The sequence below is a fragment of the Bos mutus genome, chromosome 2 (assembly GCF_027580195.1).
Source record: "Bos mutus isolate GX-2022 chromosome 2, NWIPB_WYAK_1.1, whole genome shotgun sequence".
Taxonomy (NCBI): domain Eukaryota; kingdom Metazoa; phylum Chordata; class Mammalia; order Artiodactyla; family Bovidae; genus Bos; species Bos mutus.
Window position 1 is genome coordinate 98692423 of NC_091618.1, and position 25564 is coordinate 98717986.

Genomic DNA, 25564 nt, shown 5'->3' on the forward strand with positions numbered 1-25564 from the left:
GCTGTGACTCGAGTCCCGGCCTAGCCGCCTGGCACAGCAGAGCGCCTTGTGCAACGTGGTGGGCGCTCAGCGGAGGTTTGGAGCAGAGACCTGCCTGTCACAGGACCCTCGGCGGTTCCCCAGGGCTGTCCAGAGGAGCCTCATGCTTCTGTCCAGGCAGAGTGGCAGGAAGAGAAGCCAGAAAGCCCCGTGGAGCCAGAGGTAACTCAGGGCCCCCTGCCTGCATCGTGCCAGGTGAGCACGCATCAGCCCGAGTGCCTTCACTGGAAGCTGTGCCTGCCGGGCTGTGGGGGGTGAGAACGTCATCCAGGCCGACGAGCCTCAGACTTTGTTCCTGTGGTTTGTTAGTGTGTGGGCGGGGCGGAGGGAGAAGCCCTGGCTGGCATTTCTGGGAGGTTTCCTGCAGACTGGGTTCATCTTTGCAGTCTTCCCCGGTGTCTGCTGGGGAGATCCAGTGTGTGGCCTGGCAGCCTGAGCGTGCAAGGTGTGAGTGCACAGCAGAGGAGGGCAAGCTGCTGTCGGGTCCAGAGCAGCAGGGAGTGGGCATGTGGCTTCTTGGACCTGTCACCTTGATCTTTCCCTGGTCTTGATCTTGGTTAGACGGTGTTCCCCTCCCAGAGTTGCTAGTGATCTTCATTCGGTTGGGTCCAAGAAGGCGGTGTCTGCACTAGCTGGATTTTCCTTTTTTATTCACTTCTTTTCTTCTCTTTCATAAGCAACCAGTCACTTTTTTTGTTTGATCTTTAATTCACTGGTCCCTTATTTTAACTTTTAAACTCTCCTCTCAACCATTAAACTGGATATAGAAGTTGAAAGATGTTTGTCTGGGTTTTGTTAGTGGTATTTTATTTTTCTTCAGTTGAAAGGGGGAGGACAGCATTCTCATGATATAGGAGGCACCTGATGTGTGCCCTTCTATCTGCTTTTTCTCCACCACCTACGGAGAGACAAAGGGCTGTCTTCATAGATCCCTGGCTTTGAAAATGGAAAATGCAGGACAACCTATGGGATGCTTAAAAACTTTTTTTCAATTTGGGGGTGTTTAAAAATCTTTTCAAAATGTATGTTTTGTGTATGTTTCATATTATAATAAATTAGTATAGTCCGTGAACATAATTTATAAATACATGTATGCAAGATGTGTGCACAAGTTTTTCTAATCCTGTGATTGGAATAGTGCAGAGCATCATTCTGGAGCCCAGTGAGGCTCCAGGTGTTCTAGGGCTTTCTTGCCCATGGGACTGTTAGAAGTACTGAGTGAGATATGACGGAGGTTTAGAATAGGGCCTGTGTACTGTAAGCACTATTATAATATTCACGTTAACCACTATTATTGTTCTTATTTCCTAGGGATGCTTATTTATTTATAGTCCGTTCCTCCCTAGTGGATTTGAAATGCTCATATGCTATGCTATGCTAAGTCACTTCAGTCGTGTCCGACTCTGCGTGACCCCACAGACGGCAGCCCACCAGGCTCCCCCATCCCTGGGATTCTCCAGGCAAGAGTACTGGAGTGGGGTGCCATTGCCTTCTCCGGAAATGCTCATAGGCATTTACTAAATTGAGATTTTTCTTTTTCAAAGAAGGTATGGGTGGAGGAGGGCTTCCCCGGTGACTCAGCAGTAAATAATTCTCCTGCCAAGGCAAGAGATGCAGGTTTCAATCCCTGTGTCGGGAAGATCCTCTGGAGGAGGAAATGGCAACTCGCTCCAGTATTCTTGCCTGGAAAATCCCATGGACAGAGGAGCCTGGCAGGCTACAGTCCATGGGGTGGCAAAGAATGGGACACAATTTAGCGATTAAACAACAACCGCAGCATGAGTTGGGGAAAAAGAGAAAAGATGAAGTCAGAAGTCAGGTTGATAAATAAGATTTTATTAATCTTGCTTTAAAATGGGCAGCAAGTTTTACTCAGGACTTGGAGCCAGTGTAAAGAGGGAAACACAAACGTACACGATGATGTCTGGAAGGTAAAGACAAACACGTGCCCATTCCTAGTAGTGGACCCAGAGAGAGAGCCTCTGTGGGTCCTTAAAAAGTTGAGAAGCCAGAGTTTGAACCCATGCCCCTTGCACTTTTCACCTCTTGTCTTTTCCTGAGCTCAGAGAGAGAAGAATTCAACTCTGCCTATGTATACGTTTGATACCAATGGCCCTTAGTTCCTAAACAATTCTGGACTGATGCCATGGTCAGACTATTTCCTGGTGTTCTTTTAAACCTACAACTTGATTTAGATCCCACCAAACTACTTTTTGGACCCTGAACTTTACTGTTTATTTTTTGAAATTCTGTTTTAAGTGAATATTAACATAGAACCTTCAATAGGCAAAGAGGGGATGAGGGGAAGGCTGGGAAGGAGAAGGAGGGAATTGTTTTATTGCAGTGCCATATAGAGCACAATGTTTAATGACTGAGTGGGTCCCTGTCTCTGCTTCCCCCACCTCCCAGGCAGCCTCCCAGCCTTCCCTGACTCTCCCTCCTGGCTCCCTCGTGACTGGCCTTTCTCCACTAGCCGCTGCCCGGGAGCTATTTTTAACAAGGCAGGTTTCATGAACTGCAAAATACTTTTTAGCCACAAATACTTCTTTTTTAAAATTAATTTATTTATTTTAATTGGAGGCTAATTACTTTACAATATAGCCACAGATACTCTTACAGAACTCCTTTTACATGATGAGAACTGTGCAAAGCAAAGGGAGTTTTAACACACACTGTATGTGCAGTCAGAGGGTAATGGGAATAGCACTAACTTGTGTGTGTGTCAGTTTGGTTAGTTTTTCCCCAGTGTGTTTCCATATCTATAAAGTCGTGTTGATGGTTCTCAGCCTTTCCACGTCTTCTCACATGTTGTGGTGATCATGTACGTGTCTTAACATGATTTGAAGGTGCTTTGGAGGTGGTACAGCCGTGTGCATGAGTGAAAAGTGAAAGTGAAGTTGCTCGGTCGTGTCCAACTCTTTCGCAACCCCATGGACAGTAGCCTGCACCAGGCTCCTCTGTCCATGGGATTTTCTAGGCCAGAGTACTGGAGTGGGTTGCCATTTCCTTCTCCAGGGAAGCTTCCCGACCCAGGGATTGAACCCAGGTCTCCCACATTGTAGACAGACGCTTTACCATCTGAGCCACCAGGGAAGGCCTGGGTAAATGTGCTGTTACTTCTGAGGAAGATGACCCACTGTCCCTACCTAAAAGGAGTTTTCAGGTTACATGGAGAGTTAGAAGTAGTATCACATGTGAGTAAATGAGCAAATCTAATTTAATATTAACTTACAAGGCACAGCCTAACCTCGTAGCTTGATAAAACATAACGCCTAATAAGTCACTCGTTTTACAGAATCCTGCCTATTTGCAGAGTGACTGAGACCCAGCCTGAGTGATGATGAAAGTGAAGTGAAAGTGGCCAGACTTAATTGACGAACACTGGCATCTATACTGGGCTTCGCTGGTGGCTCAGATGGTAAAGAATCCGCCTGCAATACAGGAGAACCTGGGTTCGATCCCTGGGTCAGGAAGATCCCCTGGAGAAGAACATGGCAACCCACTCCAGTATTCTTGCCTGGAGAGTTCCACGGACAGAGGAGCCTGGGGACCATGGGGTCACAAAGAGTTGGACTCAACTGAGTGACTTTCACTTTCTTGGCATCTGTACTACTTAAAGGAACAAGATGATAGAATTTTTCGGTTGTTAAGGGGCTTTTCAAGATTATCCAGGCTCTGGAAAATGTCAAATAGCCCTCATTTTTCAGAGTCTTTTATTTTAATCATCATATTTAGGGTGTTGCCCTGTGTGGTCAACTTGAGGGTGACTGTGTTAGTTTAATCAGAAGTATATTCCTGTTAGCCTGGAAGAACAGGTGTTTTTGAGTAGCAGGTCATTTGTTTTAAGAGCTGCTTTCGCTTTCTTGGAGGCTGTGGAGTTGTCCTATTTGTTGTGCTTCTTAGGTTGGATGGGGAAACTGGGGCCTTGTCTGCCCCCCCAGATCTATCTCAGTGCTTCATCATATCTGAACCGAGATGAAAGTTCACTGCCTGGGCTGCCAGGTGGCAGCCTGACCTGGGATCCCAGGGAAGAAGGCTGTGAAGTGGGGCAGTCTTAGTGGAGTGTCTTTGCGGGAGGGGCCTGGCTTCAGAGCGTCTCACCTGCCTTCCTTGCACCAGGGGCGAAGGTGGATGCTGGAATGCATCTCTTAGGTGAACTTCATAAGGGTGGTAGGAGAGTCTCCTACTTACAGACATAAAGTTATATAATATTCTCCTTTTGAAATTGCGGCCCCATCTAGGACCTCTCTTCCCAGCTGCTATTCCCAGCTGGGAACCTTTCTCCTCCACAACACCCCCCCCACCCTCCCCCCACCGTTCCCTCCCTCTCCCTAACCTGAATGATGCCACTTGTCAGGGCCTGGGCACTTGTGGCCGAGCTGACAGGACTGGGTCTTCAGCCTGTCCCTGCAGTCCACGAGCCCTGACCAGACTGTCCTTGCCTGGCTGCTGCTGGGGCCCCTGAAGTCCTGCTTCTGCTGCTGTCATTTGTAACATGAAGTAAGGAGTCCCTGTTCCCACTGCTTAAGGTCTGAGACAGAGGTTTGATTCAGAAGTGCATGGCACTCAGGAAGAGCAAATGAAGAAGAACATCACTTGGACCTTGTTTTTCACCTTAAGAATATGATCCCTCAAATAAAACAACCACAACCTAAAAACCAGATCAGTCACCTCCACCCTGGAACTGTAACTTAGATGTTGGGGTTGTCTTGGAACCCTGCTAATTACAACCTGCCTGCAGGAAAAGCATTTTGAGTCCTGAGCATTGGACTTCTAAATGAAAGTTTGTGACACAATCATAGCTTATTAAGAGATTATCATTAGCAACTAATTATGATTGAGGCAATAATCTCATTAATAAATTAAGGTAATCCTATGAAACCCTTAGCACAATCCCTGATATACAGTAACCTTCAGGAGATACTAGCTACTGTTATTACTAGCACCACTTATTTTTAGGACGGAAAGAGTCACACTTAATAAACGGATGTTCATATGAATGGCCCATTTAAAAAACACGCACAATGAAGACTGATCGATTCCAAATAGATGGAGAAATTAGTAGTAATCCTCCTGCTAGAATACTTGGAAATGCTGGGAGTCCCCTAAGGGTGTGACGGGCCCATCCCAAATCAGCTTACACTTTGGTTAGAGACTAAATGCCCGAAATCCTGAACCAGCAACAGTGAGAATAAATGTCCTGTTTCTGTAGTTTGAGCTCATCCATTGAATAAGCAAACATTTACTGAGCACTGAGTATGGGCCAGGCCCTGGGCTGTGCAGAAAAGGAAGGGATCAGCTAATGGTAAATCCTCTAAGGAGGCTTTAGCACATAGGAGGGATTTTTAAACAAGGAGGGAGCAGTGGATGATAAGTCCAGGAGCAAAGACAGTTTTAAAATTGTGGTAGGATACCCTGCAGTCACATCACAGGAGGAAATTGTTTTGTCTTTATTTCCAAACCATAAAGAGCATTGTAAAAATAAAACCGCTTCAGACCCTTTGATCCCAGATAACAGACTCTGTTGGAGCTAATTCACCAGCCTGCTGATAAAGTGTGTATGTGATGAAGCAGCTTAATCCAGGCGTCTGGGTCCTGAATACACTCTCACCCAGTGTGCTCCCATTGAAGTCTTGCAGTTAAGGGCCTGGGCCACTGGGATCCGAATAGAGATCAGGAGACCTGGCCTCTGTTCTCAAGGACACAAGCCAGTGTTGGGCCTATGGCGGGACCTGTGTTTGCAAGTGGATCACATATGGCTCAGTATCTTTAAGTCGGAAGTGGCTGTTTGTAGATTTATAGAGTGGATGTTGCCCTATTTCTCCTTTTTTGCCAAGATGCTTTCCATCCTGGTTTTCTTGGAAGAGGTTAAATATTAATTCTGCCATCAAGTATCCCCTCCCATGCTTATGTATTCCTGTCCCTGGTTTCCTCAAGGTTTCCATCCTAGGCTGCTAAAGAATTAAAGTCAAGTTGGCGTCTCTGGATGTCTTGAACAGATGTTATAGTGTTTGAAGTCTAAGGATTAAACTTCTGTCTGATTTTATCATTGATTTTGTTTTATAGATTTTCCTCCTACATCATTCCTGCATTAACCATTGTACTGCCCTGCCCCTTCTCTCTGTGCACAAATGTTATTAATTTGGGAAAAATACTTAAAGCTTCAAAGGAATTTAATGAGATTTGAATTCTTCTGTGAGCAATTCATCTTTGTTAAAAGGCAGGATATATCATTTCCAAACTACATAGATTTGCTCTTAGCTCTCAGATACTCTTAGACAGTTTTTTCATTATCTTCTTATCAGAGTTTTCTTTTCCCTCCCCTGTAGAATGATTTAACAGTTTATTTCCCCTGATAAGCACCATTCTTCTAACTCACGAGAATACACTGTATGAAACAGAGTTCGATAACAATCTGCACAGACCAGAAAACCATTGATCATGCGGACGGTGTGTGTGTGTCTGTGTGTCTGTGTGAGCTCTCAAGAGCCCCAGCTATTCCTGGCTTCCTTCAAAGTATTTTGGTCTCTCATTTCAGCCACAATTACAAGTTCATCGGAAAATGATGACCGGAGTGGCTCCAGTTTGGAATGGAATAAGGACGGAAGCCTAAGGTTAGGGGTACAGAAGGGAGTGCTCCATGACCGCAGGGCAGATAATTGCTCCCCAGTGGCAGAAGAGGAGCCCCCTGGGCCAGCGGAGAGCGTGCTGCCCAAAGCCGAAGCCTCAGTTGGAGATGGTCCGGTCCCTTATTCTCAGAGCTCCAGCTCGCTAATAATGCCACGGCCCAACTCAGTTGCAGGTAAGGCCACGCCTCTCCCTGGAAGGGTGACCTCGCTGGGTCTGAGGTGCCCACTGCTCACTTTCTTCATGTGGGAATCTAATCCAGACACAAGCCACCCTTGTGATAATGGGTCAGGCACTTAACTTTTGCAGGCCTTACTGTACCCATCTGTAAGCATGATGGTAAACCCATATGTAAACATAAAGCTGCATTTAATGGTCATTAAGTGACCTTTCCCCTCTAGAATTCTTTAAATTTAATACTTAGACTATATCGGTCTTTGTATATGAGGGAAGAAAGGACCAAAAACTCTGTCCTTGTTTTTTTTTTTAAATTGAAGGATAATGCTTTACATAATTTTGTTATTTTCTGTCAGATTATTTTAAGCCTGAGTTAATGCAGGATTTACAGCTTAATCAAGGGAAATCATTGTTTAGAATGAATTTGTTAATATCAGCTCAAAGAATTTCTTTTTTTGTGCCATTCCCCTGAATTTTCATTACAATTTACTTTTAATTTTTAATTGGAGGATAATTGCTTTACAATGTTGTGTTGGTTTCTGCTGTACAATGTGAATCAGCCAAATGTACGTATATATCCCCTCCCTCTTGAACCTCCCTTCCACCCACCCCTCAAAAGAGTTTCTAATCCAGCTTTCGAACTAATTTTCTATAGTTGAGGCTCATCATATAGATGGGAGATCCAGTTTTGTATAATTCTGTTTTAAGGGAGCTCACGGTTTAAAACATGAGCAGCAGAAAAGCAAGTTCTCTCTCAAGGAAATGGAAACAGGCCAGACAGTCATGTCTCAGCAAGATGAGGCAGCTGGAGCTGAGAAGAGAATGTGAAAGGGGTGACTGGTGCTGGCTGACTGGTCAGTGGGTGCTAGTTCACAGTGGGCGGGGAAGGAACCCTACGTCTGACCTGCTGTGCCTGCTTCAAGGTCCCAGATTTCTACACTCGGTGCTCTTCTGTTGAATTTAGAAGAGGAACTTGTTTTGATCATTGTTTGTTATCAATGAGATGCTTACGATTTCTCCTCTGCCAAGGGCTGGACCCAGGATCTCTCTTCCCACATCAAAAGGTTTCTCTGTGACTCTGTACTGCCCCTTTGGGATGGGCCAGGCTACTCTGATTGTCACTGGGTGTGTTTTACAGTGGATCTCCGAAGTGGCTGATAAATATACGGTTCTAATGGAAGAATTCTGAGACACAACTCTAAATTCACTCTCAAAGCAAGTAAAATGGCCTTGTTCCAGAAGAGGGATTTGGTGTGCCTGCCAGAAGGAAGTACTGAGAGCTTTATGTGTATTAAATGTATTGAACGAGGGTTCTTCCAGAAGGCAGTGTGTCCGCCCACCACCGTTTCACCATCTACGGCATAATATGTTGCACCCATGGCATTTTAGACCCTTTTTACCTGGATATGATGAAAGGTTCATTTGTATTATCCCAGGACTTCATAGCTATATTGACTTCAACAAAATGGCAGACTTGTATTCAATTTAATGCAGCTATTTTAAAATTAGGAAACACATTAATAAATTAATTTAACAGTGTTAAAAGGACCCCTTTCGGGTTATGTTTTCTGCTTGATGTTCTTTTATGTGGTTTCCTGCCATGTGAAGTGATAGTGGGTGTGAGCTGAGCATTTCCAGGAGACTGCAGTGATTATAGAACAGGGCTTTCTGATTTCTGCTGTGCTCATTCATTAGTTTCTACGGATGCACTTGAACCGGACCTCCTGTGGAGTTGGGAGGGTTTTATCTCTGGGCTTGAGCAGTGACTGCTTAGCCTAATGGGTTTGCTCATTTCTCCCATGTTGCATATTTTATAAACTAAAAGCATATTTTGGAAGGAAATAGGAAAGTGCCTTACATTATAGTATCTGCTAACAAGCTAGGAGTCTGGTAGATTCTTCATTGCCTACCCTTTTACCCCTAAAGCTGAACTTTAGTTAGGTGGGAATGGTGGAACTCCCCTGGTGATCTAGTGGCTAAGACTTTTCACTTCCAGTGCAGAGGGGCTAGGTTCCATTCCTGGTCAGGAAACTAGATCCCTCAAACTACAACTAAGAGTTCTCATGCCAAAAAGATCCCTCATGCTGCAACTTAAGATTCGGTGCAGCCAAATAAGTAGATTTTCTTTTTTAAAGAGGGAATGGCAAGATTTTTCAAATATCATTGAAAAGAATAAAAGACTCATGTTATAGACTATATGCAGTGCTGTTTATCTAGGGATTAGAAGGCAGGTTGCTACAAACAGAGCAGTAGGCAACACTTGGTGGTGGACTGAAGTAAGGTGGGAAGGACCGTATACTGAAATCTCTTGAAAGTGTTTGTATGTCAAGATCCATGTAAACACAGAGAAACTGCCATTTGATAGGAAAGGTGTTTTGGTATGTGAAACAGAATAAGGACTAAACAAGGGAAAGACAGGTGATGCCAGCTTCCCCAAGGGGCATAGTTTCCCTGGGGGGTGAGGATATGGAAACAAGTTCCAAAGGCTGCCTGCCTTTATTGTCACTAAGCCTGTTACAGAGAACTGGAGCTGTTGCTTCATTCTTAACTGTCTCATACAGTGGAATTTTTTGGTCAAAGGTTATAAAAGTAAGTTGGCTAGGTTTGGTGATTGTTTGCTATACAGAGATTTTCTTTGGCAAAGCATTTGTTGAAGTAGAATTGATTTAGAAAGCTGCAGTCTCATTATTATTGTATATACCACATCAAAATACATAACACAGACACTTTATTCCTTCATTAAAAAGCAGAATGAGAAGCCTTTAAAATGATACCTTGGATAATCAAGAAGTTGGATAATTGAGCTCTACCTTTTTGGACTACTGTTTTTTTTTTTTTGTCTTTTGTCTTTTGAAATACTTTCTAAGTAAATCACAGAACACTGGTTAGTTTAGGAAACCAACAAACAGAATTACCAGTCAGTTTTCTTGAGACTCTAACTGGTAATTGCCTTGGACTTAATGGCACTTACCTTTGGTAGGTTAATCCATGGGGTTTTAGTAGATGTTCCCTTTGCTCAGCTTAGACAAGTCTCCCTCTGCTTCTCCATCTACCCATTCCACCCCCACCAAAAAACCCTCTTTCCTGCAGCATCTTAAAATGTACTTCTCACCCAGATGTTAGACACAATGTATGTATGCCATGAGTGTATAATTAATTTAATTGTAGAGGTATTAGCAGTAGATTTATTGCAGCACGAAATTATTGCTTTCCCTCTGATTTTTCTGGGCCCTGAATAGTTCAGGCTTTTGAAAGCATTCATTATTTAAATACCAGAAGTGAGCTAGTTTTTGTAGCGTCTGAGAATTCCTAGGGGTGTGTGAAAGGACAGCATGTTGTCGTCCTAGGGTGTCGCCTGGGCGTGGGACTGAACACCTGCAGTGGCACGGCTGCCCCTCTCCCATCACTCTCAGTGGCTGTGATGACACTTTATACGGTGGAGGGAGCCAGCAGCTGGTGGCTTGCAGCCCTGATGAGCAGCGGTCCATTTCGAAGCAACGTGTTCATGTTTAGCATAGACCTCTGGAGTTGCTGGGCTGCTCTCTCCCCTACTTTGGAACTGAAACTGTAGTCACTGAAAACCTGCAAAGAGGTATTTCAAACCTCCTATCTCCTGCCTCTGCGTCAGACTTGGGCTTTTTTGCAGTCCTTTCGTTGAAGCACTCTTTATAGTCTCTTCTTCTTAAGCCTTTGGTTGTCAAAAAGTTCTGAACTGAATGTCATGTTTTAAGGGGTCAGGATAAGGAGGTAAGTGGAAAGCCTTTGGAGGTTATAGGCGTCTCTGTGCCCTCTGGGGTTGAGGCAGCAGGTCAGACAGTCTGGGCTCTCCCAGCTCTGAACCGAACCAGCCTGTGGCCAGAATATAGCTGGGGTTACTCGTTCTGTCTCAGCCTTCAACATGTAAGTGTGTTCACAAGGAGGTGTGCCGAAGAGGGGTCATTTGCAGAGCCCCGAGTCAGAGTCCCAGGTCCCAGGTGGGAGCCTGGAAATGCGTTCTAAGCGGTGTGACTATAGGGAGTCAGGGACATGGGTGTGGTCCCGCTGGCCATCTGGGGAGTTTCCTGTGCCCTGGTTGTGAAGGACCTGGAGAGAAGCTAGATGTTGCCTTGGAGTCCCAAACCTTAGGCTCACTTGCAAGTCCTGCATAGGGAATTAGTTGTATCCTTCTAAGAGGAAAGATTTGTGTGGAGTATTGACGTACTGTGTGCAGCACATGTGAACAGGCTGTGGATATGCACTGAAGAAGCGTCAGTGTGTGTTGCCGTAGGGTCGAGCTGTCTGAGGTTTCTCTGTGGCCTCAGACATTGAGCGGGGCCAGTTGGCCTCTGGAGACTGCAGCAGAGTGGATGCACTGTCACAGAGCCAGGCCACGAGCCACCCATGTGCCTGCTGAATGGAGGAGTGAGAGGAGCTAGTGCCAAAAGTGCGGAAGAAAAGGACTGAGGCCTTAGGAGGGGCAGTAGGAAGGGCCCAGACCAGGCAGATGGTGCTGGCCGGTGGTCGGCTGCTGCATCCGAGCCCATGGGGTAGCCAGAGGGTTTTCAGCAAGCAGATGGCCCAGCTTGACTCTGTCCTTCGAAATTCTGTCACACTGATGATCTCACCACTCTTAGAAGCTTTAGCCCTGGAAATAGGAACTCCCTCTCCCTCATTGTTCCCCCTCAAGTGATGTCTGTATCTCTGTAAGATAATCATATGTCTAGGATCGTCATTATTTTTATAATGGGCTCCTTAACCCCCAAACCAGATTGGGTTTGATTTTATGTAGATTTTTTTCATTGTGACCTAGAATATATAAATAGGAGAAGGTTCCTTTTTTAAGATGGAAACATGAACTGTGTATTTGCTTTAAAAATTTGCTAAGATGTAACAAAATTATTTTATACCGATTATTTTTATAATTCACCTTATATGTGCTTGACTAGATCCGTAAAACTTTTTTAACATGTAACTGTGTGCTGTGACTCTTACTTATTTGATCAGAGGAAAATGTGATTACTTATTTTTAGAAGTGAAAAAATACATAAACATAATATAGTATAATATATAATCTATAATGTATACATAAAAATTTGAAGCTTTCTGATAAAGTCCACTTGGTTACTTTTACTGCCAAGAGCTGACTTTTAGGGTTCTGAGCCCTGGGGAATTGTCCATGCAGAATGTGCTCACCTAGTTAGCAGAGCTGGAATTCTAGTGACAGCGTAAGACTCTCTGGAGCTGCAGAGATGAAAAGTCACTGTGCTGTGTGTTTGCAGTCAGTACTGAAGCGTTACTGAGTTTCACTTGATTCAGGTTTCTTCTAAAAATTTCTGGTGAGGTCTGTCTCTTTCCTGGAGTAATGGAGATTCTGGCAACTGTATCAACATGACTTTGGCTCAAGAATGAGGAGCTCTTGGTTTTGTCCACTTCTTAATTAAAAACACTGACAGAAAAACAAATGGGGGCGGGCAAACCAAACCAAAGTCAGTCTGAAGTAAATTTTGTTGAAAGCCTGAAGTGAATGGCTTTGTAATTTATAATTTTTTGTAGTTTGGGTATGATATTAAACTCAACTTTGAAGAGACTAAACTTTGGTTTAATATTGCAGCAACGAGCTCAACCAAATTGGAAGACCTGAGTTATTTGGACGGACAGAGAAATGCTCCCCTTCGGACATCAATTAGGTTACCGTGGCACAATACGGCTGGAGGTAGGGCACAGGAAGTTAAAGGTATTTATTTATCTTTGCATCTGCTGTGATTATGGCTGTGATGAGCTCATTCGCTAAACATGGAAAGTCTGTGGTAACCAGCATTCAAGCCAGCTGTTTTTAAAACATGATATGAAGTGTATGTGTGCAAGAAGTTTGTATCTCTAAGGTGTGCTAGGAAGTCATCCTTAAGACTTTTGGAGCCTCTTCCTTACGTTATGTAATTAACTTGCTTCTGGAGTTGAAAAATTATTCTTCAATATGTTATTTTGAAGTGAAGGGTCATCACTCACTATAGTTTTTGGTCACCAACAAAGAATCAGCTTTGTTCCAGTTCCTTAGGCTCTGGGGGCCACCTCCTGCTTCTGGCTGAAGTGCACAGTTGAATGGCCAAAAACCTCACAATAAGGGTCAAAGTATCACCACACCCCGATAAGAGCTGGGACACTGTCTTCAGGGGAAATGCATTTCTGTTTTTTCCTACAGAAGTGGAAGAAACAGGTCTTAAGTACTATTTCAGATAAACTGATGAGACATCATCTGGCCCCTTCATCACTTTCTCTAATCCTCTGTGTATCTATCTTGAGTCATGTGAATAACTTAGAAGTATGAAAGGGCTAGAGTCATGTTAATAGGACCCTTTGTAAGACCAATAAGGTATGATAAATGAGGTATTAGGAAGTATTATCGGAGAAGGCGAAGGCACCCCACTCCAGCACTCTTGGCTGGAAAATCCCATGGATAGAGGAGCCTGGTGGGCTGCAGCCCATGGGGTCGTGAAGAGTCGGACACGACTGAGCAACTTCACTTTCACTTTTCACTTTCATGCATTGGAGAAGGAAATGGCAACCCACTCCAGTGTTCTTGCCTGGAGAATCCCAGGGACGGGGGAGCCTGGTGGGCTGCCGTCTATGGGGTCACACAGAGTCAGACATGACTGAAGTGACTTAGCAGCAGCAGCAGCAGCAGCAGGAAGTATTATAAGAACCATGCTGGAAATACTTGCAGATAGATCCCTTGTATTGTAAAATCATACAAGCAACGATAAACTGAGTTTTTTAGTGTATAAAATTATGACATTCTTCTAAAATAATGATTTTTTTTTCCCCTAAGCACGATTTGCTCCCTACAAGCCACAAGACATTTTGTTGAAACCATTATTGTTTGAAGTACCAAGCATAACCACAGACTCTGTGTTTGTGGGAAGGGATTGGCTCTTTCACCAGATAGAAGAAAACTTGAGGAACACAGAACTGACAGAAAACAGAGGCGCGGTGGTTGTTGGAAACGTGGGCTTTGGGAAGACGGCTATCATTTCTAAGTTGGTGGCACTGAGCTGCCATGGAAGCCGCATGAGGCAGATCGCTTCCAACAGCCCCAGCTCATCAACAAAAAGTATGTCTGTGTTTAACTGCTGGTCCCGTTTATTGCATGAATATAAGAAAGGTGGAGGGAATTGCTGTCTGGATAGACTTAAATTCCCCGTTTTCCTCATGTTCCAGCTGCTGTGTCAGGTTTGTGACCACGTGCTGGAGAATTCTCTGTCTTTCACAGTCTTCTGTAGGTGTGACCTGGGGTGAGGCCGGCCCTCCCTCGCGTTCTCCCAGCTGGCAGGCCCGTCACCCTCCTGATGTGGGCAGTGAGGCCTGATCAGGTGCTCTGAGGAATTCAGGGCCCTAAAATTCAGGATCAGTCTTCTGGCAGAAGAAGCCAGAAGGAGTCTGTGCAGAATTCTTTTGGATCCTGTTTTTCACAGCCTTTGTCTTCTATGCTGGACTTAACAAAATTATAAAAACTAACTTCAACTGGGAAGGAGTGGCAAATTTGACAACCCACAGCTTATTTTATGTGTAATAAAACAAAGTGTTTCTAACAGGGTGAACAGGAACAGGGAGCCAGGAAAGATTTTTTTTTTTTTAACCAAAAATAGTGAAGCCAGGAACAGCGGTTCTCCTGGGAGGGCACCTGGGTAGTGGGAGACAGGGCTGAGAGGGAGCCTGTATTCCTGTTTGGGCCTTTGCATTTGGTACCATGTTCACTCATTAGCTGTTAAAATACTCTCCGGGTCCAACCAAGAAGTATGTTCAGCATCCCACACTATCCTTGTAAATAATGAAACTGGTCTCTTCACTGCAGCTTCAGATTCCTCCCAGGATGTTCCTTTCACTCCACTGCTTTCACCAACTTCTTCTACAAGTGGTTCTGGTGCGGCTAAATCCCCCCCAGTGTCTGGATCTGATCCTGAGAACCAGAGACCACGAGAGGATGCCGTGAAATACCTGGCTTCTAAGGTAACCTGCTCCTGCGCTATGGGAGCCTCCCAGAGAGAGAGATTTGCTAGTGTGGCTTTTGAGAAATGAATTTAAAAAGGGATCTTAACATGGAGACAAGAGTTGCTTAACTTAAAAATACAGCTTTTGATAAAATTGTGATGGAGTACTTCAAATAGAAGGTACTCATGAAAATTAATATCTTAGGACACTGGCGGTGGACTTTTATTCATCTTGAATGATGAATTGAAAGAGTTCCTCAAAGCCGTCATAGATGTCATTGCACTCACCACAAACCCACTCTTGTAAGCACATGCCCTCCTTCATTTTTCATTTGGTATAAAAGCAGGAGGTTGGGAGCCTTTACCATGCCCCAGGCCTCCTTCCCCACCTACACTCTCTTGCTAGGGCCCTTGGTTACAAGTGTCTTTCTGTCAGAGGTTTCTTGTGATGTTGTAAAGAGACTTGGCTGACTTTCCCTTCCTAGGACCTGATCATCAGGGTCCTTCTGAAATTTTCAATCTGCTCAACAACCAGCACAGGTTCATAAGCTGCCCTCCTGCACAGCAGCAGTTACCACTCCCAGTCCTCGTGAGCCACTTGGGTCTCCCAGGGCAGAAGGGGCATGAGCTGGTGATGCTGGAGAACCACCACAGGTGGACAGTGGTGAGAAGCATCTGTGAGGAGCCCCTCGGGTGAGGTTGGTGCAGGGGAACTGAAACGGATGTTCCCCAGCCCCAGATCCTGCTCCTTGCTTCTGCTTTCCCGTTGAAGGCTATTCCTCACCCAGCCTGGACAGTCCCAACACCCTGACCACTGATTTGGGGCAGTCCTCTGGCCATGAACGGGTGATCTGAGATGAGGGATATGGTGCAGACTTCACAGCCACCCTGTGACAGTGGCTTTTAAAACCAGTTTGGGACCCACAATAAGAAATACCTGTGATACTAAACATCTGGTGTTCACACACATCATCACACACACAACTGAAGCAAAAACATTATATACTTATTCTTACATCTATAAAGTTCACTGTATTAAATTAAAAAAAAAAAAAGGCTTTATGGCTCCAAATTGATTTCATGCCCCACTCTTGGATTGCCAGACTTCCTATTATCAAACACCATGCTAGGTGGACTGTGGTGCTGGCTCACTGGTAGTTTGCACAAGCTCACAGGTCCCCGTGCGTTGCTTCTAAGCTCTGTCCAGTTGAGAATGGAAGAGCAGGTCTCTTCCCTCTGAGTGTCCATGATGCGCATTCAGTCGATTCAGTCATGTCCGACTCTTTGCGACCCCATGGACTGTAGCCCACTGTATTCTCCAAGCAAGAATACTAGAGTGAGTTGCCATTTCCTTCTTCAGTGTCCATGATAGATGTAATCAAAAACAGAAGTCACGTGGGTTCCAAATTGGCCACACCTGTCTTGCCACCTGCTTTGTGAGAGTCTGTAGACCTGGAATCAGACCCGAGATCTTCCATTGACTGACTGTCACCCTGGCAGGGCATTAACCTGTGTGTCTGCTGCCCTCAGCTCTGATCCAGAGCCAGTGGTTCTTGTCCTGCCTCTGCAGGGCTTGTAGGCCTGAGTGGGACAGCAGTGACACAGACCCTTCTGAAAAACATAGGGCACTTCACATGAATGTGTTTTGACCTTTTTCACCTTCCTTACCTTGTACTTAGGGCTTCCCTGGTGGCTCAGTGGTAACGAACCCTCCAGCCAATGCAGGAGATACCTGCCAATGCAGTTCGATCCCTGGATCAGAAACATCCCCTGGAGAAAGGAAATGGCAACCCACTTCAGTATTCTTGCCTGGGAAGTCTCATGGACAGAGGCACCTGGTGGGCTATCATCCACAGGGTAGCAAGAGAGTCAGACACGACTTAGCGACTAAACCACCACCACCAGCACCAGCTTGTGCTTACATTCCTCCATTCATCCTCATTGGGAAAGCCGCATATTTTTCATTTGTCTGCACTATGCCCCCCACTCTCAAGACAGAGCCACATCTGGCACTTTCCTTGGGGGTCTCTCTAATGAATAGCCTGCTGCCACTTCAAATCCATCCCAACAAAAAGGATCCTCTCAGCGCTTGGGCAGGAGCCTCCCTTCTCCTATGTGTCCCTTCACATGATAGGCAGGATTTTGGTAGTGTCTGCTGTTGATCCTTCAAACAGTGCTGCTGTTGAACTTCTCCATGGTGTTGCTGGAAGTGTGGGGAGGAGGCTGAGGGCCTGAGCCGGGCTGCCTTGTCCTCTTGCCACCAAGAGGAAGCAGCAGTGACTTGACAGCCTGGCTTTCATTGCCACCAATTTTATCCGCTTTTTGGATGCTGGAAATGAGTTTCCCAAGGAGGTGCTGCTCTATTTGAAAACAGACATGTACTGACTATGGTTCTAGTGGATATCAAGACTGTCCAGACGGCTCGAAATTGTTGTAAGCCAGAGTAGACTTTTCATTTCCTGAATAACTTTTATTCTTTTGGCGATCTTAGGGGCAGTCATGACAGACTTGTGGCTACAGCTTAAAGTCTGCCTAGAATTCAGCAAATTTTAGCATTCTTCCAAAGTGGAGGAATGACTGAGTCCATTAAGCTAAATGATGACTCAGTCTTGGGGAATAGAAGGAGCGCGTCTTGTTAGAGAATGGGAGCACTGCATCCTGTTGGAGAGCGTGGAAGGAGCCGTGTGGAGAGGACGGGCGATGCTGACGGCTCTGCTTCCCCGCAGGTCGTGGCCTACCACTACTGCCAGGCCGACAACACCTACACATGCCTGGTGCCCGAGTTCGTGCACAGCATTGCGGCCCTGCTCTGCCGCTCCCACCAGCTGGCCGCCTACCGGGACCTGCTGATAAGGGAGCCCCAGCTCCAGAGCATGCTGAGCCTCAGGTCCTGTGTGCAGGACCCGGTGGCCGCCTTCAAGCGGGGCGTGCTGGAGCCACTCACAAGCCTGAGAAACGGTACCTCCCAGCGGCCAGCCATGTCCTCCCCCTCCCTGGGATGGTCCTCAGAATGGGGGTGGGCGTCTGCTAGGCCCTGGGGGAGGGAGCGAAGTGGACACAGGGAGGATGTAGGGGTGCATGTCTCCTCCCCTTCCTCAGAATCCTTTGTCCAGGGCCCCACCTTGTCCCCTTCCAAATAGTGTCCTTAAAAATGGAATACCTCCAATAAGGATTAGCTCCCCAGTTGAACATTTCCAAAGTAGCTAATTTGTAACCAGAGGTTATTTAGATGACTTGCTCCCTAGAAACTGCTGCCTGCATATTTTGCACTCCTCAGTAGCAAGGGAGTACATTGGGAGCACGTTGATGGTTTGGGGAACTTGCCAGCATGTTTTTCCAGGGGCCTCTGTTCCCTGGTGGCTCAGACCCTAAATCTGCTTGCAGTGCAGAAGACCTGGGTTCGATCCCTGGGTTGGGAAGATCTCCTGGAGAAGGGAATGGCAACCCACTCAAGTACTCTTGCCTGGAGAATCCCATGGACAGAGGAGCCTGGTGGGCTACAGTCCAAGGGGTCACAAAGAGTCGGACATAACCGAACGGACACACTTTCACTGTTCAGTTGAAGCTAAAGTCATTTCTTGAGGTGGCCATTTGGGTTTTTTTGCCCTTGACCATCTCAGTAGGGACATTAGTGATATTCTGAGCCTTTGTCTATTCATCCTTCCTGCCCCTTGCTCCTTACCTTTTGAGCTAGTCTACCTGTCTCCATAGCAGTTCTGCCGTTTGATGCCAGGGAGAGGGGAGTGAAGCAGATAGGCCATCACTGCTCCTCATCGCCGGGCAGGAAGCTGGCACCAGTGAATAGAAAGCTAGGTGCAGGCTTGGAGGTTTCTGTGTAGCAGAGTTCTCGCCTCCACTGGCTGTGTGCCTTCGGTGGGATGCTCTGACCTTCCAGGGTCAGCTTGCCCTCCCAGAGTCCATCAGGGGAGCTCTGTGGGGCGGGGTGGGGGCAGGACCTAGAGTCTTTTGCAGGTTTGATCTCAGTGTGTGCTGGCTGTCTTTGCTGTCACTCACTCCAGTGACAGGAGTTCTTGAAGAGCTAACTGTAATCATGCACGTGGGTGAGATCCTGCTAATGTGTGTGATGCCGAATGTTTCTGAAAACTGTTTGGTGGGAATTGATCTTCTTTTGGCTCTGCACTCCGGTTTTCATTACAAATTTAATAGAAAATATGCTTCTGTGAAAACCACTTATTCTGCCATATGTAAACCTTTTTAGTTTTCCCAAACACTTTAAATTGTGCATTAAAATACACTGGGTGGTGCTGTCTTATAGAAATGTAGAATTTCTTAATTAAAAAAATCATTTTATCTTTTAGAGCAGAAAATTCCTGAAGAAGAATACATTATCTTGATAGATGGCTTAAATGAAGCTGAGTTTCATAAACCTGATTATGGAGATACGCTTTCTTCCTTTATTACCAAGATTATTTCTAAATTCCCTGCTTGGTTGAAGTTGATTGTGACTGTAAGAGCCAATTTCCAGGTAAAAAAAGAATTCTCAAATCTCTTTCCAAGACCTTATGCCCCAATTTTGAAATTTTTATAATTTTAGGTTAACATTAACAACCTAAACTGTTGTAAATCATTTAGCTGCTGAATTGAAAAGTGTATTAGAACTTTGAAATATTAGTGTACAGGGCCCTAAACAGGCAAAGCTCTAACCTTTTTACCCTCAAGGCACATTGGTCAAGGTGTCGGGTAAGTTCCTTACTTTCATTAAGCTACAATGGTGCTTCCAAAACAGAAGTGTCTCGCCCCAGTTCTTCGCAACGCAGTTTGCGGGGCTGTTTTAGGTGCCTGGCCAATAAGCCTACTAGGATTTCAAGTTATTCTTGCCGGTAGTTATTTGTATGGGTTTGCAGTGAATTTTTTTCTTTTTTTCAATGAAGAGATAAGGGAGAGATAAAGGAGGAAGATTTTTAAAGCCAATTCTGAAAAAAAGGTCCAGTTTTTCCTAAAACTTAAACGTGAGATAACACTTGCAGCAAAATGAAGAGTGTATGTGTTTTTCTGTTCCTCAGCTGTCCCCTCATTTGAACTCTGTAATTACATCTTAACAACCATTGACTCCTTACATCTACCCCTATCCATTTTTAGTAATGATGCAAGACATGGATTTTTATTTTTTTCCCTTTTTGGATGATATTTATTTAAAAATCGCATTTGGGTCCTTCTTTTCCCCTTTAAAAGTAGAATTGGACCTCATTGCACTTGCGTTTGTTTTTATAGACCTTTGATCATACACTTTTCAGTCACTTTTCACAGTGAGCAGAGTGTGGCAGTCAGCAGCACGGGAGCAGGAATCCTGTGCTCTGCATTCGAGCTGTGTTGAGTTTTCAGAGGCTCAGTTAGCATCATTGTGGGGTGACAGTCCTCAGCCTGCCTCCTACAGCTGTCACATTCAGTGAGGACATGCTACAGAAATGATGGTGGGACATTTAAACAAAAAAAAAAAGACAAAATTCACCTCTACTGTTAAGTGTCATCCCACAGGTGCTTACCCTGTGGGATAGCAAAGGGACGGGGTGTCTGGAGCTGGTAATGTTCTGTGTCTCCCGGCTGGTCCCACAAGTGTATTGGGGTTTGAGAAAGTGAATGACACCATGCAATTGGGATTTGTGCACCTCTGTATGTCACACTTCAATTTAAAAGTTTACAAAAAAAAAAAAAGTAACAACAACAAAAAAATAGTGGGCTGTATGCACGTCTGACAGCTTCATTACAGCAGTCCGAGGGGCCCAGCCTGGGGGCGGTTTCAGATGACCTGGCTGGGAATCTTGATGCACAGTGAAGAACGCCTCTGATCCCAGTGTCTGGCCATGGCCTTAGATGCACAGTGGTGGTGGGTGTCTGTGCTTGTTGAATCACCAGTTGCACAGTGTAAAGATTATGGGCATATCAGGTCACCTGGGGTCTCAGTGCCCCATTGCTGGTGCAGCCAGGTTGTCACTGTCAGCTCAAGGCTCTTCCATCTCACTTGGCTCAGTATCCTCGGATAAGGGCCTCAGGAAAGCCTTTTCTGATTTAACCTTGCATCAGGCATTTCTTCCACATAAGCTTTTTATCTTCAATTTACCCTATTACATGTTTTAAGATAAAACAATGAGTCCCTGTAATCCATGAAAATCCTCCTTGAAAGAAAATTCGGGGATCTGGTTTGAAGTGCAGCTGACATGAAAAAGAAATCTCCGTGGAGTGACACTGTGGGGCCCTGTTCCTTTGCAGGAAATCGTCAGCGAGCTGCCATTTGTCAAGCTGTCCTTGGATGACTTTCCGGACAATAAGGACATCCACAGCGACCTGCACGCCTACGTCCAGCACAGGGTCCACAGCAGCCAGGACATCCTCAGCAACATCTCCCTGAACGGCAAGGCTGATGCTGCCCTCATCGGCAAAGTGAGCAGCCACTTGGTTCTGCGGAGCCTTGGCTCCTACCTGTACCTCAAGCTCACCTTGGACCTCTTCCAAAGGGGACACCTGGTCATCAAGAGCGCCAGCTACAAGGTGGTGCCTGTGTCTCTGTCTGAGCTCTACCTGCTGCAGTGCAACATGAAGTTCATGACCCAGTCTGCTTTTGAGAGAGCACTTCCCATTTTAAATGTGGCCCTGGCGTCCCTCCACCCCATGACGGATGAGCAGATCTTTCAGGCGATCAACGCCGGCCACGTCCAAGGGGAGCAGAGCTGGGAGGACTTCCAGCAGAGGATGGATGCCCTCTCCTGCTTCCTCATCAAGCGGCGAGACAAAACCCGCATGTTCTGCCACCCATCCTTCAGGGAGTGGCTCGTGTGGAGAGCAGATGGCGAGAACACAGCCTTCCTGTGTGAACCCAGGTATGACAGGCCGCTTACCCAGAAGCTCTGTGCAGGAAGCCTGATGCCTGGCTGGCGAAGGGATCACAAACACGATTCATGTTCTTTTGCAGAAAGACAACACAGCATGAATGATACAGTGCAAGTCGCTCAGTCCTGTCCAGCTCTTTGTGACCATATGGACCGTAGCCCGCCAAGCTTCTCTGTCCATGGGATTCTCCAGGCAAGACTACTGGAGTGGGTTGCCAATCCCTTCTCCAGGGGATCTTCCCGACACAGGGATTGAACCTGGGTCTCCTGAGTTGCAGGCAGATTCTTTACTGCCTGAACCACCAGGGAAGCCCTCAAACAAAAACTTTTTTTTTCCCAAACTTTTTATTTTGTATTGGGGTATAGTCAGTTAACCAGCTTCCCAGGTGGCACTATTGGTAAAGAATCTGCCTGCCAATGCAGGAGACATGGGTTCAATCCCTGGATTGGGAAGATCCCCTGGAGAAGGGAATCAACTCACTCCAGTATTCTTGCCTGGAGAATTCCATGGACAGAGGAGCCTGGCGGGCTGTAGTCTGTGGAGTCATAAAGAGTCAAACACGACTGAGCACATAACCAGTTAACAGTGTTGTGGTCATTTCAGGTGAACAGTGGAGGGAACCAGCCTTATATATACATGTATCCATTCTCCCCAAACCTCCCTCCCATTCAGGCTGCCACATCGCATTGAGTAGAGTTCCATGTGAAAGCTTCCTTCCTTTAATTGCTAGTATTGTAGGACTCCTTAGTATATCTGGATGAAGGAGAGGCTGGTGGTGCCTGGGCAGTGTTTCTTTGTGATTCTCTTCTAGGTCCCAGTCCCCTCTCTCAGGGACACGTGCAGGAGAGTGTGGGACCAGCTGCAGGGAACAGCTGGCTTCCCTCAAGCCTGTTCATGGCTCTGTTCCTTTGCGGGGTGGGGAATCTGCACACTGCCTCTCAGTGCCTTTCTGCCACCTCTTGAGCTTGTGGTGTCTCGTCCTGGGGATCTGAGGCATCTGTGGCCCCAGAGGGGAACGCAGCCATCACTTCCAGCCACTTCATTTTGCACTTGTGTCCTGCAGGGATAGCAAATTGGGGTTTGGGGTTGGGAGGAATCGGGTTCAGAGTTCAGGTGCCTCATTTGCGGTGGGGCGGCTGCATCCGAGGAGTCAGAGGTCCACTGAGGCTTTGTAGCAGAGCTGGGCCAGGACACAGCTCTCCCCACTGTCCAGGGGAGGAGGTAGGAGGGAAGCCTGCCCACCCTGCAGCGCGGTGTTAGTCAGGGTGAGAGACTGAGGAATTTGAAGCGCAAATGTTCTTCGATAAGGGTGGGTTCACTTCCAGCATCATTGCTCCTGCCTTCTCTGATTCAGAATTGCTCCCGGCCCTGTGAAGGGGTCTGATAAGCTTCTCAGCTGTCTCCTTTGGGCTGCCCTGGCCGTTTAATCCAATGCTAAGGCCCGGAAATGAAATGAGTAAGCACTTGTGAGCCACATACTCCCTTTCTCCCATGAATATATTTTTAATTTATTGTTTTAACTGGAGGATAATTGCTTTACAATATTGTGTTTATTTCTGCCATACATCAACATGAATCAGCCCTAGGTATACATATGTCCCTTCCCTCTGGAACCTCCCTCCCACCTCCCACCCCACCCCACCCCTCTAGGTTGTCGCAGAGCACCTGATTTGAGCTTTCTGTGTCTCACAGTAAATTCCCACTGGTTATCTATTTTACATATGGTAACGTATATGTTTCTTCCATGAATATTGACTTACGTTGACTATCTTGGTCTAGCTGCTCTTTTTATGTTGTAAATAGGGTGTTTTCTTAGGTGACACTGGGCTAAGAGTTGATTGTCTTTTGAAAGTGCTTTGGGACAATAAACTAACTCCCAGGTTATTTAGCCAGTCAGTAAAAACTAGGTGACAGATGTTCTATGATATATTTAGCCAAGTCAGACCATTTTACAGGAAGATAGTGAAGTGGAGAGCAGCCTTGCTAGCATGAGGTAGGTGGGCCTGGCTTGGCCTACAGGCAGAGTTGAGCAGAAGGAGGTGCTGTGTATGGATGACTCTGAGGTGTTATGCTTCAGAAACGAGGGATGGCATTGCTCTTAGGGCAGGTCAGAGAGGCAGAGGCACGGAGCTCGCTTTGTTAGGCAGGAGCTGCTTTGGAGTTCAGCAGTGTGAGCTCATGGGGTTGGTGGTGGGGTTCCAAGGCAGGTGGGGTCTAACAACTGGAAGAGAGGTTGGAGTTAAAGGTCTGGCATCGTTGATGGAGAGGCAGTGGTGGGACATGGTGAGGAAGTGTGGTTGGGGGAGAGGGAATGCTGGACTTCTGGGACAGGGAGAAGGATTTCTGGGAAGGAGGGGAAGGAAGTAGGCGCTGCTGAGAAGTGAAGGGAGCTGAGGGTTCAGAGGAAGCCATTGGCTTTTCGTTGCGGGAGGAGGGTCCTAGATCTTCAGGAGATTCCTTCCATTGGGTTGTGAGGAGTGAAAGAAGAGAGCCAGCATCCTGGCATGGAAAGTAAAAGGGTGGAGAGGTTTGGGCTTGAGGGTAGGTAAAAGTTTTGGTTTATGTTTTAAACAACACAAGGGATTGGGATGTTGTTGGAAGCATCCTTGAGACAGCATGTTCATGGAAACACGATCCGTGAAGGGAGAGAAATTGGAAACTCGAGGGAATGGGGTCAGCGAGTCTCCTCTTTGCCTCTGCAGCATCCATTCACGGCACGATTCTAGCTTGATTTTGTCTTGTTTATGGGTCTCCAGTCCAGCTGCTGAGAGCTCCTCAGGGCAAGGACCTCACGTTGTTCCCCATGAGATCCCCAGTATCAAACAAGGTGCTGGTTCTAGGGGGATGTTAATGCACAAATGATTGGATAAGTCAGGTTATGCTGAGGAAGAGCACAGGGGCTCATATTACGTAGACTGTGGTCACGCTCTACTCGGTCATCATCACCTGTTTGGGCCCATCATTTCCTGTACAGGCCTCTGTTTCCCCAAGCACACCAGTTTGGAATCATGATACTTCATGATTCACAGGGTCAAACAGGTTAATAAAATAACTTAGTTACTTTTTCTGCATCTGGCACATGATAAAAGGCTGGATATGTGTAAGCTTTGGGAAATGGACAGTAAGTGTGGGTAGACTTGGAAGGAGGCATGTGATCTTAGGAAGGAAGGATGTAAAGGTATATTCAGTGTAGAGGAGCTCGGGTACCCAATGACTGTGTGGTGAATTGTTTCCTCAGAGAGGTGGGAAGCCACGTGCTTAGCTGAGTGCACCGGACACCTTTGGCCCAACCACTGAAGGGTGGGTGGTCATCACCCACCAGGGCCAGCCAACCGCAGTACTTAGCAGGTTTTGTGGTGGTCGCAGCTGGCATGGCCACAGAGCTAGCAGACTGGAGACTGAGGGTGGCTGAGCCGGTGGTGGGGAGACTGGCCCTGATCAGAGTCATGTGGGACTAGCCCATTGATGTCGGCCAGGGAGGGCATGGCGCACTGGGAGACGGCAGAGAGGGGTTTCCCTGGGGGCAGGGGAGGTGCTCCTGTGAGAAGGGGAGCCGAAGCGTGAGGCCTGGGAGGTGGTGTGTGCAAGGGAGCACAGGGCATGTGCTCCAGACCCTTACAAGACAGTAAGTGGGAGACTCAGCAGCAGTGGGTGCTTACGTGTCACACCTTCTCCTGTAGGATGAAAAACAGTCCTGTGGTTTCCACCTGCCCTGGTTTCCTCATCTGTAACATGATGTATAATTGAGAAACAGGCAAGCATCTGGATAGATAAATATGACTTAAGTGATGCATGCTTTTAATCCTCTAGATCAGCAACGACTAGGAAACACATTTAGAAGAATGCTTTTCTTTTTCACAGTGTTTATCTTTTTCTCTACAACTAGCTGCCTTTTCTCAGCAGAACAAAAT

At 46.3% G+C, this 25564-nt stretch overlaps 1 protein-coding gene across 12 annotated transcripts in view; it reads left to right on the forward strand.

The window, feature by feature from the left end:
- TANC1 (tetratricopeptide repeat, ankyrin repeat and coiled-coil containing 1) overlaps nt 1–25564 on the forward strand; it is a 254310-nt gene that overhangs the window by 184466 nt on the left and 44280 nt on the right. For 7 of the 12 annotated variants that reach the window (XM_070357358.1, XM_070357363.1, XM_070357366.1 and 4 more), the window contains 7 exons: nt 6578–6841; nt 12434–12556; nt 13649–13930; nt 14672–14826; nt 17534–17765; nt 19127–19293; nt 21036–21643. In XM_070357358.1, coding sequence (XP_070213459.1) covers nt 6578–6841; nt 12434–12556; nt 13649–13930; nt 14672–14826; nt 17534–17765; nt 19127–19293; nt 21036–21643 — 1831 coding nt within the window. The remainder of the gene's footprint in view (nt 1–6577; nt 6842–12433; nt 12557–13648; nt 13931–14671; nt 14827–17533; nt 17766–19126; nt 19294–21035; nt 21644–25564) is intronic. The other 5 variants (XM_070357364.1, XM_070357365.1, XM_070357367.1 and 2 more) reach the window with 3 other exon arrangements.